Raw genomic sequence first — 15,291 nt, 5'->3', positions numbered from 1 at the left:
TCAGCAATAACCTGCTCATTGGCATTCATGTCTGGGCTCCTCCAGGGCCACTCGACCCTGGATCTCATTACAGCCTCATCCAAAAACGGACAAAAGAGCTGAACTCCAGAGACGAGGTGAGAGTGTCTGCCCTTGACGCCAAGGCAGCATTTGACCAAGTGTGGCATCAAGGAACCCGAGCAAAATTGAAGACAATGGAAATCAGGGGAAGACTCTCCACTAGTTGGAGTCATACCTAGCACAAAGTAAGGTGTTTGTGCTTCTTGGAGGTCAATCATCTCAGTCCTAGGACATCGCTGCAAGAGTTCCTCAGGGTAGTGTCCTAGACCCAACCATCTTCAGCTGCCTCATCAATTACCTACCTTCCATCATAAGTTCAGAAGTGGAGATATTCGCTGATGATTGCACAATGTTCAGCACCATTCATGACTCTTGAGACACTGAAGCAGTCCCTGTCCATAGGCAGCAAGATATGGACAATATTCAGACTTGGGCTGATAGGCGACAAGTAACATTTGCACCACACAACTGCCAGGCAATGGCCATCTCCAACGAGAGAGAATCTAACCCTTGCCACTTGACATTCAATAGCATTACCATTGTTGAATCCCCCACTATCAACATTCTGGGGGGTCAGCTTTGACTAGAAACTGAACTGGGGCAGCCATATGAATACTGAGCCATATAAATAAATAGGTCAGAGGTTGGGAATTCTGCAGAGAGTAAATCGCTTCCTGACTCGCCAAGGCCTATCCACCATCTATAAGGCACAATTCAAGAGTGTGGTGGGATACTCTCTACTTGCCTGGATGAGTGCAGCTCCAACAACACTCAAGAAGTTCAGCACCATCCAGGACAAAGTAGCGTGCTTGATTGGCATCCCATCCACAAAAATTCACTCCCTCCATTACCTATGCACAGTGTGTACCATCTACAAGATACACTGAAGTAACTTATCAGGGTTCCTTCAACAAGATCTTCCAAACCTGCAACCTCTACAACCTACAAGGTCAAGGACAACAGATGCGTGAGAAAACCATCACTTACAAGTTCCCCTCCAAGCCACACACCATCCTCGCTTGGAACTATATCACTGGGCCTTTGCTGTCACTGGATCAAAATCCTGGAACTACCTCTCTAACAGCACTGTGGGTGTGCATGCACCACATGGACCACAGTGGTTCAAACAGGCTGCCACCAGGACAATTGAGATGGGGCAATAAATGTTGGCTTAGGCAGCGACTCCCACACCCCATGAATGTGGGTTTACAGGGAGAAGGCGAGGGATTGGTACTAGGTGAGTTGATTATTTGAAGAGCTGGTGCAGACATGATGGGCCAAATTGCCTTCTTCTATGCTAGAACAATTCTGTGAATAAATAATAATAAATACTTACCTCAGCTTCATGGGGGCTGGGGGTGGTGGGGGTAGAAATGTTTCTTAGTTTGTGATATTTGACAAAAAACTACATTCAAATGAAACACTGAACAGAGCTCTTGTCACCATGGAAACAGTTAATGGGCAGGAGGGACAGCACATCCTGATCAGATATAACCAAAATAAGTATTAAAACAGGGAGGGGAAAAGCATTTTCAAATTGCACATTGTGTAACAGAGTTGTTTTCCACTCTTTGAAACAAGTGCGTTAAGCAGCATCCCCTGGTTTGAAGTTTAAAAATACCTTTATTACTTTAAAAAATGGTTTGTTTCAGTAATCCTCTAATTGGACATATACACGAATGGCAGGAACTCCTCATTCTTACTAAGCTATGTCAAAGCTGCATTATCACATTTCCACAAATGAGCAGGGAAGGTATGCATCTCCAAATTCTGACCAGACTGCTGATTGGTGAATTTGTGCACGTGTGAGAGTTGTGCAAGTGAGAGAGAACAGACATGCTAGACATAGGTAAACACATGATCAAGCTCAGCTCTAATGGTCTTCCCGTAAGTCTGTACTCATATGTGAAGAATAGCTACTTGAACAAAGCATCAAGGTCCATATTTTCAGAAAGAGAGAAAAAAATGAAAGGAGTAATATTACACAGTATAGCACAGGATGTGAAGTGAATCACAGGTGCACATGTGTCCTTCTGGGCTTTTAGGGTTTAAGATAAACATGACTAACCAGCCTGCTAAAGATGTTAAGTGTGCTGCAACATGATTTATTTAAGCAAAGTTGTCCAACTGTTTGTCTATTCTGGCAGAAGGCATATGGCATCTAGGTCTTCAGGGAACCAAGTAAATAACTTGAAGGTGCACACTCTCTGCAGATCTCATTTGAAAAGATCCAGGCAACTTCAGCTTCTGTGTATGCCTAGGTTACACCTGTTAATTGCTAGAGGACAGCGGGTTCTGACCCAGAGGACAGCATGAGCATTGCTGCACATGATCTAAACATCGCAGGAGTAGATCTGGTCTGCCCGAGTCCACAGATAGATGCCTATGGTACACATGGTACATAAAGGAAGAGAAGATTTGACAGATTGCTCCAAAGATAAGAATGACTTCTTGCACCACACCCATATCTGGGACATGATGCTTTCGATGTAGCATGGTTTTATCATTCTGGCGTACCTTTACAATTCCTAGCCCAACATAATGGAATTCTTGTGAATTAACAGGCATTGTTTGATCTCTCTCGAGTCACTGGATAGCAGTCGGGAGAGAAAACCAGGCCAATGTTTCCCCTTTTGAACGCCAACTGAAGCACTGCCACCACTGCCCAACTCAGATCATCAAACTCAGCAACAGACCAGGAATGAAAGTTGGGGCCTTCCTGGCCGATGCAGCTCAGTGCCAGCTTCATGATCCTAGTTATATGAGAGACAGCCCCATACGGCAAGTACAAGGAAGCAAGGTATTCAACAGTGTTGCCAGTTTGCTTGCAAATCATACACTGGTCACCAACCTGGAATATCCAAAGGTGCAGAAGCTGAGCGGCATCTCTTGCTCAAACTATCCCCCGCCATATTCTTGGAATCTGAAATAAGGAGGAAAAAAAACATTCTAATAGAACTAGATCTTAAAAAAAATCTGACTAAGCTAAGTTGTCTCATCTCACTTACAGAACCAACAGCAGAAACTTCCATCCATTATCACACAATGGGCACAACCAAATGAATTAGTGAACATGACTCTTGGGTGACTAGTTGACAGTAACGCTGTAACTGCACTTTTGGTGCCTAGCTTCAAATCCAGCACAGGTTGATAGCATCAATCTCATCCCTAGTGAAATGAGCTTGGGACCTGCTCATTAATTCCATAGTAGGCTGAGCTGCACACCTCAGAATCACCCTAATTAAAAACCTCAATAGCAGCAACAATGATAGCTGGTGTGAGAAATAGGAACATTTAAATTAGTGCAATGGGGATCTTTTACTGCAGTTGGTAGTAATGAATGTACGATGTTGGATGGAACTACCTACAGTATACCTGAACTGGATAGTGCTTAATACTGATAGCGAGTACCAAAAGTGGAGAGAATGTTTGACTCCCCAGCACCATCAATTCTTCTTGAGCACAGCATTTATGCAAAATTTCAAGAGCAAATTTAAACTGAAGAGTTATTGCAATTATTCATACAGTGTAATGCCATCATTGTTGAACTGAATTCGACATCCATCTTCACAGGAAATGCGGAGAGGTTTTTCTGGAAATAAAGTAACAATGCCCAGTAATATACAAGCACTTCCGAGGAACAGCATAATCCAACCAAGTCACTGATGGCACTGAAAACCAACAAGTTAAGGCACAATACTCACAATGGGTTATATACATACATCAAATTCTACACTACTATACCAGGACAACCACAACTAGAAGAAGACATAATATATCTAACCATAGCATGCACAACACTTCATCATTACCATCACAGGCGAGCAACACCCAAGAGATTCCAAACTGAAGCTTTAAATTAGCAATAGGTTGAGAATGTGGGAATATGTATCAATAGAAGCAAATTAAAAATACCCTAAAGAAAACTAAAAGTAGTACAAGTCCATTCTCTTACTCCGATCAACAAGTGCAAAGGACCAGCCGAACATTCCTGATTTCTCATGCAATAAGTTAACATTAGTTTTCAGCTGGCCCCTCCCAGCCTCACTTTCCCACTCCACAGAGCTTTTGGCACAACAGGAGGATCCAATTATCCCAGGTAAACAGACTAGCAGTGGATTAGGCTAACCATATAAATCAGGATGATTTTTAAAAATTCATTCACAGGATGTGGGATTCACTGGCTGGGCCAGCATTTATTGCCCATCCCTAGGTGCTCTTGAGAAGATGGTAATGAGCTGCCTTCTTGAACCGCTGCAGTACATGTGGTGTAGGTGCACCCACAATGCTGTTAGGGAAGGGGTTCCAGGATTTTGACTCAGCAACAGTGAAGGAATGGCAATATATTTCCAAGTCAGGATGGTGAGTGACTTGGAGAGGAATTTCCAGGTGGTGCTGCCCTCATCCTTATAGATGGTAGTGGTCATGGGTTTGAAAGGTGCTGTCTAAGAGGCCTTGGTAAATTTCTGCAGCACATCTTGTCGATGGGACACACTGTTGCTACTGTGCGTCGGTGGTGGATGTGAGTGAATGTTTGTGGATGGGGTGTCAATCAAGCGGATCGCTTTGTTCTGGGTGGTGTCTAGCTTCTAGAGTGTTGTGAGAGCTGCACTCATCTAGGCAAGTGGAGAGTATTCCTTCACAGTCCTGACTTTGGATGGTAGGGAGGCTTGGGTGGAGGGTGGGGGGGGGGGCAGTCAGGTGGTGAGTTACTCATCGCAGGGTTCCTAGTTTCTGACCTGTTCTTGTAGCCACAGTATTTATATGAGTGCTGGGATAGAGTGTCAACAGTAACATACATAAAATATATATAATTCAACTAAACCTCATCATTAAAATAAAAGCAAAAAACTGTGGATCCTGGAAATCCAAAACAAAAACAAAAATACCTGGAAAAACTCAGCAGGTCTAGCAGCATCTGTGGAAAGGAGCACAGTTAATGTTTCGAGTCCACATGGCTCTTCAACTTCCTTTTCTATTTTTCCTTAGTTCTGTTGAAGAGTCATACGGACTCGAAACGTTAACTGTGCTCCTCTCCACAGATGCTACTAGACCTGAGTTTTTCCAGGTATTTTTGTTTTTGTTTTAAACCTCATCATTCCTCCCTGTACTGGTACATCCCTCCAACTGCTACATCATTCTACATTATTGTGTACCCTCAGCTTTAAAAATGGTCAGTGCTAAATATTAAATGCATATAATTAAATGCATCACAAATAATGGAGGCATAGATTTCAATCCTTAAATTAGCAGTGAAGATGTCAGAATGCCATGTAAAATAACCAGAATGTCACCCAAACAAGCAGTGTGATTCAGTACTTTTCATGTTCTCATACTTGGCACAACATCCCTGTTGCTACTAAGCAGAGTATCTCCTGATTCACAGCAACACATCTGCTAAAATAAATAAAACACCACCACATGTACATTTGATAATTTCTTTTCAGCCACAAATCCTATAGGTCCTGCAACACACCAGTTATAACAACCATAGTTAAGAGAACTCAAGAATAAAATTCAGCACTAGCAAATGTTCAAGTATAGAATATGTTAATATTTCTGTAAAAAAGAGAAGCTTGTCTTGCACTCATCAGGACAGAATTGCTAGAATATCACATTTCAAAGGGAACAACAAAATTATACTGCACGAGAAAAGGGTGCCGATTGGTTGGCAAGTTGACTCAGATTGGTAGAGACATTGCTATGGAGAATACACCAGGGAACAGTTAACCCTCAAGCTTTTGTTTAAATTCAAACCAGGCAAGTCGACTCTGATTGGTCGAGGCATTGTCATGGGGAATGCAATTGTCTCCCAAGCTTTTTTTTGCTTGAAGAGGTATACCAGGGCATGTTTTTTTTTTCCCAGAGGACAGGGCTCTGCGTACGCATGTATGTAGCTTCTAGCGAGCGTAAATGAACCTCATTGCGAGTCTGACTACTAATGTTAAATTGGTTGTTAGTGTATTTCTTAGCACACTCAGGATTGTTAAGTATTGAAAAAGAAACTGGCCATCTGGTTCCACTGTTATCCATGGCTTATCTTCCTACTCTCATGCTGTCACTTCTAGTGTCCCCAAGGATCTATCCTTGGCCCATCCTTATTTATCATTGACATGCCACCTCTCAGCGATATCATCCAAAAACACAGCATTAGTTTCATACCTACGCTGACAACAATCAACTTTGCCTCATCATCATTTCCTCAACCCCTTCACTGTCTCTAAATTGTCGGATTGCTTGTCCAACATACAGTACTGGATGAGCAGAAATTTCCTCCAACTAAATGTAGGGAAGGCAAAAACCATTGTCTTTGGGCTCTGCTGTTTCCTCGTGTGTTGGGATCCAGATGAAGTTCTTTAGGGTTTGACTGTTTCCCTAAGAAAACTACTTAAGACTGTAGCTCATAAAGCCATTATTATTTATTCGCAGTTCTGTGTATATCTCAATAACTCTACATGAGGTTGTACTTCTGCTTCCTTCCAGATCTGTTAATTTATCATGTGACTGCATCATGATTACATCAGCATCAGGTGTTTCTGATGTTAACCCTTTACTCCACATCTCCCCTTTATCCCAACTATATTCATCCTCCTACATCTCCCCACAAAGTCTCCATCTCGGAGGTGCCTTGACCAATCGCCCTGATCTTCTGATCTCATTCTGAGGTGGAGGACTATCCGCACGCACTCTGCGTTCAATATAAGGGCCCTTTTCCTAGGTGGCTGTGGAGCTTTATCTTATTTCTTGTTCCTTGTCTCCATCCAGATCTGAATAGCAAGCCTAAGTTTCTATCGGTTTCCTTTCCAAAGATATCAAAGTTTTTCAGATCCTTCTTACATTTCCTTGGTCCATTTTGATCCTAAAAGATCTTGATTGTGGAGCTTTTTTTATTATTATGCCTTCTTTCTGTTAGCCTCTTATCTCCCTGAGCTGTAGCAGTTTTAAGTCTTGTGCTCTGTGCCTTAAGTTGAAGTTACAAGCTTGTATTTTTGCATTTTTGTTTCTCCTCATGCTTTTAACTCACTCATGGTCATCTGAGGTAATGTTGGGTTGTAGTTTTTGTTGTAGAGCTAGAAGTTATATTTGCAATTATCTTCCCATCAACAAGTCTGAAGGTTATCACCCATTTTGTCGTGGCGAGGTTCTGTAACTATGAATTTAAAAATACTTAGCCCTTCTTTCATGGGATGTGGGCTTCACTGGCTAGACCAGCATTTATTGCCCATCTCAAGAGCAATTAGGGGATGGGCAATAAATGCTGGCCTAGCCAACGAAGCCCACATCCCATGAATGAATTTAAAAATACTTTGTTTTTTTTCATCAATTCGATTGGTCGAGCTGCTGTTTCTGCTTCTCCATTCAACTGAGGATATCAAGGCGAGCTAGTAACACGCATGAAACTATATTCACCCGTGACGTTGTGGAATAATTCCATAGCAAACAGAGGACCATTATCTGACACTACAACGTCCAGGATGCCACGTGTCCTGAAGATTCACTTCAGCAATTAAATGACTGCCTCGGCCTGATGCTGTGCAATCTGTTCACTTCAATCCATCTGGAGTAGTAATGATAAATACTTTGCCTTTAAACTCAAACAAATCTATTCCCAGGTGCTCATATGGCTTCAAAAGAAAAGTGGAGGGTGCCAGTGGTTTGCTCTGCTGTTGGCTATTCACTTATTCACTGCACACGTTAGGCAATTCGAGATTAGTTCTGGCCACCAGACTGACTGCTGGGCTCTTGCTTAGCATTTCACTACCCCAAAGTGATCTTGATGTCTTTTTTGGAGAATTTCAAGTTGATGTGTTTTAGGAATGACTAGTCTGATGTTAAAAACCAAGAAATCACCAATAAACGTGAGATGTTTTCTCTGTTTGAAGTACTGGTGTGGTACTGGGTTGTTAGGAATAGTTAGGGTTGTTAGGATTGTTCTTTGGATTATGCCTCATGCAGAAGCAATTCCGAATGGTAGCCTGTTAAAACAATAATGACCGAATGGTGTTGTAAAAGTGATTAGCAGTCTGGATTCTTTGTCCAGGGGCAACTGACAAAAGCTTCTACTTTGTATCCGTTTGTATTTAGTTTGGTGAATAAGGTGATTTTTGCTAATTTGGCAAATTTACTGATGCCATCAGGTGGATCTCATGTTCCACTGATTTGTTTAGTCAAGACAACACAGATTCTAATTGAACCATTAGGCTTTGATACTGTGACCACTGAAGAACACCACTTTGTTGGCATGGTTATTGAAGAGATAAACCCCTGCTGGAAGATGTGCTCAATCTTGCTCTCAACTTTGTCTAGGAGTGAGTGAGGAATTTCCTCGATGCAATGAGGCAAATTGTCTTAGAATATCATGTAACCTTAAGAGCTGGTGCTGTCTTCAGCTTTCCTAAGCTTGAAAATAAGGTTGGGAATTCATTCCTGAATAAGTTACCAGCCTCAATTGTAAGCATGCTTTCCTGTTCAATAATGACGACTCTTGGTTCTATGTGACATACAATGGCTGAATGATTTCTTTATCCTTGTATCTTAATCTTGCCATATGACTGGATGGATGATCACTGTAGTGTAATATACTTAAGCCACTTTACTTCATCAGATAAAACTGAAACATCTGCGCCTATGTCTAATTACATTGTGAGGTGTCCATTCACTTCCAGTTTAGTGTTCCAGTAATTATTTTCTGTTTCATTAACTTTGCCTAGGAAGGTTATTTGTTTTCTGTGGCTCTTCCACTTCTTGTATTTGGTTAGGCTTTGTTATTTTCTCTTTTTTATTGTGGGCTACATGTGTTTTAGATCGGCAGGCAATTTTAAAATGTTCTAACTTTCCACAGCTGCGGCACTCTGTTCCTCCCCCTGGGAATTCTTCTTGCTTGTGCAGAGTTTTCCTAATACACCGAGAGCATTTCGAGATGGCAGTTGGCACACTTTTCCCCGATTTCACAGGCTTCTGCTTTAATGTGTTCTTTTCTGCCCAATGTGTTGAATAGCCTCATTCACTCATTTTCAAGGGACATCATTTTCCCCACAAACAACTGCTCTATTTTGCTTTCTGAGCTTGGTCTGTGACGTGATTTGTACTGCCTTGGCAAGAGTTAGATCTTCTCCCATTTGCAAGGGATCTGAAAGAGTTTCATCCAGGACCCCAACTGCAATGCAAGTGCTCTCAGAATTCCGTAGTTGCAATTTTTTTCTAGCCTAGTACAGGTCATTAATGAACGAATCCATGCATTCACCTGGTTTTTGTTTCCACTTATTAAATATTGCTCCTTCAATGATTACATTTTTTCAAATGTTGAAATATGAATTGAATGCCTGGAGGACTTCTTCGTAAGAGCTTGAAGCCTCAACAACTCCCTCTCTTGCTATTACATAGTCGGCAATAGCTCTAACTACATAGACTAAAGTACTGACCTGATCCTTTTTGTGCAAACCTGAAACTACTCAATATCTGTAAATGTCTTTCTCCAGTTGTCTCAGTGTTGATCCTGTTGTGAACCTTTAGCACTTCAGAATGGTTCTTCAAGTGGCAATGTAGACTCCATACATGTCCTAGGCTTTGGGCTTGCTGCTGCTCAGTAGTCTGGTCTGTGCTCACTGCTGTCTGGACTCTGGGTCTGTGCTTTAGTTTGCAACTGCTGCATCCGCGATGCTCCAAGTCTCAGGTAAGTCTTCAACCAATTATCTTTTCATCCTTCTTCCAAGGATCTGTAAGTCTAAAGTCTTTTCTTGGGAGTTTTTTGGGTCTCTTACTCGCTGTCCGCTGCCACCATTTTTCATTTTGTGTTAGGGTCTAGATGGGGTTCTTTAGGATTTGACTGTTTCCCTAAGAAAGCTACTTAAGATTGTGGTTTCTAAAACCATTATTATTTACTTACAGCTCTATGTATATCTCAGTAACTGTACATGAGGTTGTACTTCTGCTTCCCTCCAGATCTCTCTTACTTTGTCATGTGACATTGTATCATAGTTACATCTCACCTCAAGTCTTAATCCGAAATATATACATTCTTCTACACCTAACACTACATTGTTTGTTAGCTACCCTCTCCATCCCTCTTACTGTCCGAGATTGAACCAGACTGTTCACATCCTTGGTGTCATATCTGACCCTGAGATGAGCTTCCGACCATATCTGTGCCATCACCAAGAGCATCCATTTCCACCTCTGTAACATTGCCCAACTGTGCCCCCGTCTCAGCTCAACTGCTCCAGAAATCCTCATCTATGCTTTTGTTGCCTCTTGACTAGACTACTCCAATGCATCCCTGGCCAGCTTCCCATGTTCTACTCTCCAATTAAGCTATTCAATTCACATCCTTGTTTTCAAATATCCATGGCCTCACCCCTTCCTATCACTGTAATTTCCTCCAGCCCCACAGCCTTCTGAGATATCTGCATTCTTTTAATTCCGATTTTAATCACTCCACTAGTGGTGGCAGTTCCTTGGCCTAAGCTCTGGAATGTGCTCCCTAAACACGTCTGCCTCTTCCCTCTTTTAAGATACTCCTTAAAACCTACCTCCGACCTAGCTTTTGGTTATTGGCCCTATTATCTCATTACATGGTTTGATATCAGATTTTGATTATGCTCTTGTGAAAGGCACTACATAAATTCAAGTTGTTGGTGTAATAATAGATTATTATACATAGAAAATCAACAGCTGCTTGTCCAGGACTAAGCGATAAATATGCACCATTATGATCAGTTCTCACCCAGGACATTAGAACACTGATGAATGGTACATTCTGGCCACTAACTGACCACAGAATAAAGCAGACCTAGAGACTCCTCATGCAAGACATACTATAGCATTTTTAGGATGATTCTCCCATCTTTTAATTCAGAATATCCTTAAACCACTTGAACAAGCCTCTAACTCACTCCCAAGTATAGCCATTCTGTGTATAAGCCATTGCAAACCCTCTATTAGATTCAAGCCTGTAACTTACTCCCAGGTATCCATTATTCTACAAATTAACCACCTGAATTCCTAGGTTAGATTCCACATAACTCATTTCTGGGAATCAGTTATTCCATATATAAATCATCTGAAGTTTGATTTCCCGCTATAATTCATTGCTGTTACTTTATTCAGTATTTCAACACCCTGAAGCTCTGAACTACATTTCAATCTACAGTTTGCTTCCATTGTTGTCGAATTGAGCAGTGTCTCTTCAGACTGTCAAGAGTAAATTGTGCGCTTCCAAGACTATTGCCCTTAATTATAAATAAAATGAATATGCCAGGTGTCCAAAAAAGTATTAAAAACTGCTGACACAAAACAGAGTCTATTTCATGGGAACTGCTGCAGTCATAATTTGTGTTCAGTGTCAAACAAATACATGAATTGTTCAGGGTCTGGAACAAAACAGTAATGCCACTTGTAAAGCCTGATTTAAAAGATGCTATTCTTACTGGCATTATTATAAGATGTGCCACTGTATCCACTAAATACTTACATACACAAAACATCGCTACTTCATGGCACTGTGTACCTGCTTGCTTTGTTCATGTGGAGAGTACAGCAAGCCCAAAGCAGTTTTATAACTTGAAGATAAATGGATTCACATTTAGCTGTATCGGGGAAGGGATGCGAGCCATTTTGGGTTTCTGAATAGTAATTTTAGAAATATTTCCTGTTAGGTGCGTACATTAGTCAGTTCAGCTGCAAAGCTAACACAATAGATAGTGATTCAGTGAAAGTTATTTCTCAAATCACACTGAAGGAATGTGCTCAACATTGACAATAGGAAGTGAAGCACTTTCTATGAGGATGCTCTGGGATAATGCAAGTGATTGACCAAAGGTTTGATAGAAAAGATGTCTTTAAAATTTATATACCCTTAGAAAGTAGCGATTAACACCCACAGCACTTACTTCCTCCTCCACGAATGGAAAACTCTGCAAAGATAGTGTTATTCTTGCATCAGCAAGAACATTTTAGCATTAGAATAATTATTAATAAGAGTCATAGATTCATAAAGTCATTGCAGCAGACAAGGAGGCACTTCAGTCCATCTAGTCTATGTCAGCTCTCTGTAGAGCAATCTAGTCAGTTCCATTTCCTTAATGTAAAATATAACTTTTCTCTTAAATGCAATGACTGAAGATATTCATAGTAATGGTGACAAGTTGGGAATTTCAATAAAAAGCTATATATTTTACCGCTTTCTTATAGCATACTACACTGCCATTCAGGAGATTCCCAGGGACAAAGTGCTGGTTGTGAGGGGGGTATAGTTTACTCCCTTGTTTTAATCTGAGGAGGGTTCACTGAACCCAAAGAAGTTTTACAACTTGATGACAGCACTCATTTGGGGACGGTGGTCCAGTTTACTCCAGGTGCTTTTGGAAATCATTCCTGCACACATAATCGACATCAGACAGATCACTGGGTTGCTATTTTGTTTTCCTACATCCATCCTAATTTCAAAGAAGTGGTCAGCAAATATCCCAGGTTTTAAATCTTACTCGTGTGACAGCTTGATAGAAGAATCCAGCAATTCTCCATGCTCCTGCTGGGATTTGAATGCAGCAAAGAAACAGTGATACTGGATGCATTAAGGTTGGGAAAAGAAGCAGTGGAGGTAAGAAAGCCTGCAACACAGATCACAGACACTAACTGCACCAGGATTATTTGCTCAAGAAACTAGATAGCAATTGGCCCAAGTCACCTGATATCTCCTCCTTTAGCTTGGCATCAATTTTTTGTTAGAATGTGTTGTGTGAAGCACTTAGGACATTTTACTACATAAATACAAGTTTTATTGTGTGTACTAAAGACAGGTACTAAAGGACAGTGAACTGTCTACCTGGAGCTAAAGCAGTACACACTGCGGAAAGGTTAGAATTGATACTGAAGAGGTTAGAATGGATCCCTGACCAGGAGTTTGAACCTTCAATTCTGCAGCTCCCCTCCCATGATATAAACATTTCACAGACCACCTGTTAACACAAATATTTTTCCATATAAAAAATTAATTATACAATTAAACACAGTATTATTTTATTATTTTTGTTTCGCTTATTTTGGTACTGCTGCTGGAAATACAAAGCAGTCAGTCAACATCTGAGGGGTGAGGTGAGGAATCAACATTTCAGGTGGCACTCTGCTCACTCTATTCAGGGTCCCTATCTGAGGCTGGCGGATTCTGTATCCACCACACTCGTATAGGTTATTGAGGCCGGGTCAACGGAAGATCTCAAAACTAGAATTGATAGATGTTTGAAGGTTGGTTAAGGGATACAGGGCTAATGGTACAGATCATCCATGATCTAACTGAATGACAGAACAGGCTCGAAGGGGTGAAAGGCTTCTTCCTGTTCCTATTATTTTACGTATTAGCCCATGCTTTTTCTCTTTCACTTGACGACAGAACTGGGTACTTTTATCATTTTTGCTTAATTTCAAATTTCCAGTATTTGCTTACTTTAAAAAAGTCTATCGTTATGAGGCACCCCCTGTTCTTTTCTACTGTTGATTTGCACACTGCATTTAGTGACCAGAAACACTATTTAGCATTCACCTGAAAACATGACTCGTGTTGGCTGTTTAGGGGCTAAATTAACATTAGTGGCGATACTATCATTAACCCAAAAGTGCTGCAGCTTTGAGAGTAGATCACCAGCCTCACAGCATCAGGCTTACCGACCTTGCCAGCTGCCCAAATGTCAAGAGAACAAAATTAAAAGGCCTCAAACAAGACTGGAGAAAATTTATTTAAATATGGAATGGGCTCTGATCCAAATCAGGTTGCGCAATCAAATAACCTCTTCAAAAAGAGGGAGAGATGGATAAACTGAAAATATTCGTATCAGTTTCTAAAAGAAGAGAATAGACAGATTAAAGTTTCAAGTATGGATCCTTTCTCAGAAGTTTAAAATTCGCTAAATGGTCTCAACCTAAAATATTAACTTGTCTTCTACCTTTTAAGATGCTTATGGAGCCTGCTCTGTACCTCCAGAAGATTCTACTTTTACTGCAGATTTCAGTATATTACAGTTTTCTTTTAAATCTGAACTGAATCAATAACTGTCTCACAACAGGACCAGAGGTTACTATACTCTACAAAGCAATGTAACTGAACTCTACACAGATTACAACCACTTGCACTACCTGGATATTGAAATATGTAGAATCAAGACCATGCAGCACAGCAGGGGATAATTCAGCCCACCATGTCTGTGCCGGCTCTTTGAAGAGCAATCCAATTAGCCCCACTCTCCTGCTCTTTCCTCTTAGCCCTGTAGACTCTTTCTTTTCTAGTATATATCCAATTCGTTTTGGGAAGTTACTACCGAATCTACCTTCAGCGTCCTTTCATGCAGTACAGTCTAGATCGCATAAGCTTACTGCACAAGAAGAAATGCTCATCTCCTCCAGTTCTTTTGACAATTATCTCAACTGTTTCCTTGGACTACTGACACTTCTGCCATCAGAAACAGGTTCTCTCCATCTATTCTATCAAAATGACTTATTATTTTCAACACCTCTATTAAGTCTTCCCTTAGACCAACACACAGGAATCTGGAAAAGTGTTATACTATTCTGTGTAAATGAAAGTAAGAAGCAGACAGGGAGACTCCAAGCATAAAGGGTGAAAGCTGCAGGACACAGTTATAAAGCAACATAGGCTTAGGAGAAGCCAGAAGATCCAAGGGGAGGCAGCCGAAGGTCTGTAACTCTTTACTATGGGCATATGAAGCAGTGGTGTTCTGTTGGCATGGCTGAGTCAGAGAGAGAGAATGAATGGAAGGAAACCTGAATGTACGTGGCTATCCAGGAGAGTTCAAAACCCTAGAGATGGACTCTTGTGGAAGGCGTCTGAGAAAAAGCATCGATTTGGGAGAAGATTCCAAAGCGAGTTCTTGGAGGGTGGAGATTGGAAACCCTGTGTGAAAGGCAGAGTTCAGTGAGACCAGTTGGCTCAGGGTGTGACAAGCATGTTGGGGGGACTTGATGACAAATCCATAGCATCTGTTTGAGGTGGCATTTTTTACTTGGTTTCAAAGTGTGGTGCATCTGACCACAGCTCGCCAATTGTTTACCTAGACTGTGCACTTACTGTGAACATTAGAGTATAAGATTGCTTTTGTAACGTGTGCTATCCTTACAAAGCTGTATATATCTGTAAAGGTATAGTTGTGGGTGAAGGAGTATTGTAATATAGTTCATCTTTTCTTGTTTACTAAATGTTTTATTCTTCTGTTAAAAGTTCAA

The 15,291-nt window shown here is 41.1% G+C and overlaps 1 protein-coding gene across 3 annotated transcripts in view; it reads right to left on the bottom strand.

Annotated features, from left to right (window-relative positions):
• The window catches only part of pnpla7b (patatin-like phospholipase domain containing 7b), a 395,228-nt gene that overhangs the window by 306,831 nt on the left and 73,106 nt on the right, over positions 1 to 15,291 (bottom strand). For all 3 annotated transcript variants that reach the window (XM_041193028.1, XM_041193027.1, XM_041193030.1), the window contains one exon: positions 2,912 to 2,983. In XM_041193028.1, the coding sequence (XP_041048962.1) occupies positions 2,912 to 2,983 (72 nt within the window). The remainder of the gene's footprint in view (positions 1 to 2,911; positions 2,984 to 15,291) is intronic.

The sequence above is a fragment of the Carcharodon carcharias genome, chromosome 8 (genome assembly GCF_017639515.1).
Source record: "Carcharodon carcharias isolate sCarCar2 chromosome 8, sCarCar2.pri, whole genome shotgun sequence".
Taxonomy (NCBI): domain Eukaryota; kingdom Metazoa; phylum Chordata; class Chondrichthyes; order Lamniformes; family Lamnidae; genus Carcharodon; species Carcharodon carcharias.
This window is presented reverse-complemented; position numbering and strand designations above follow the sequence as displayed.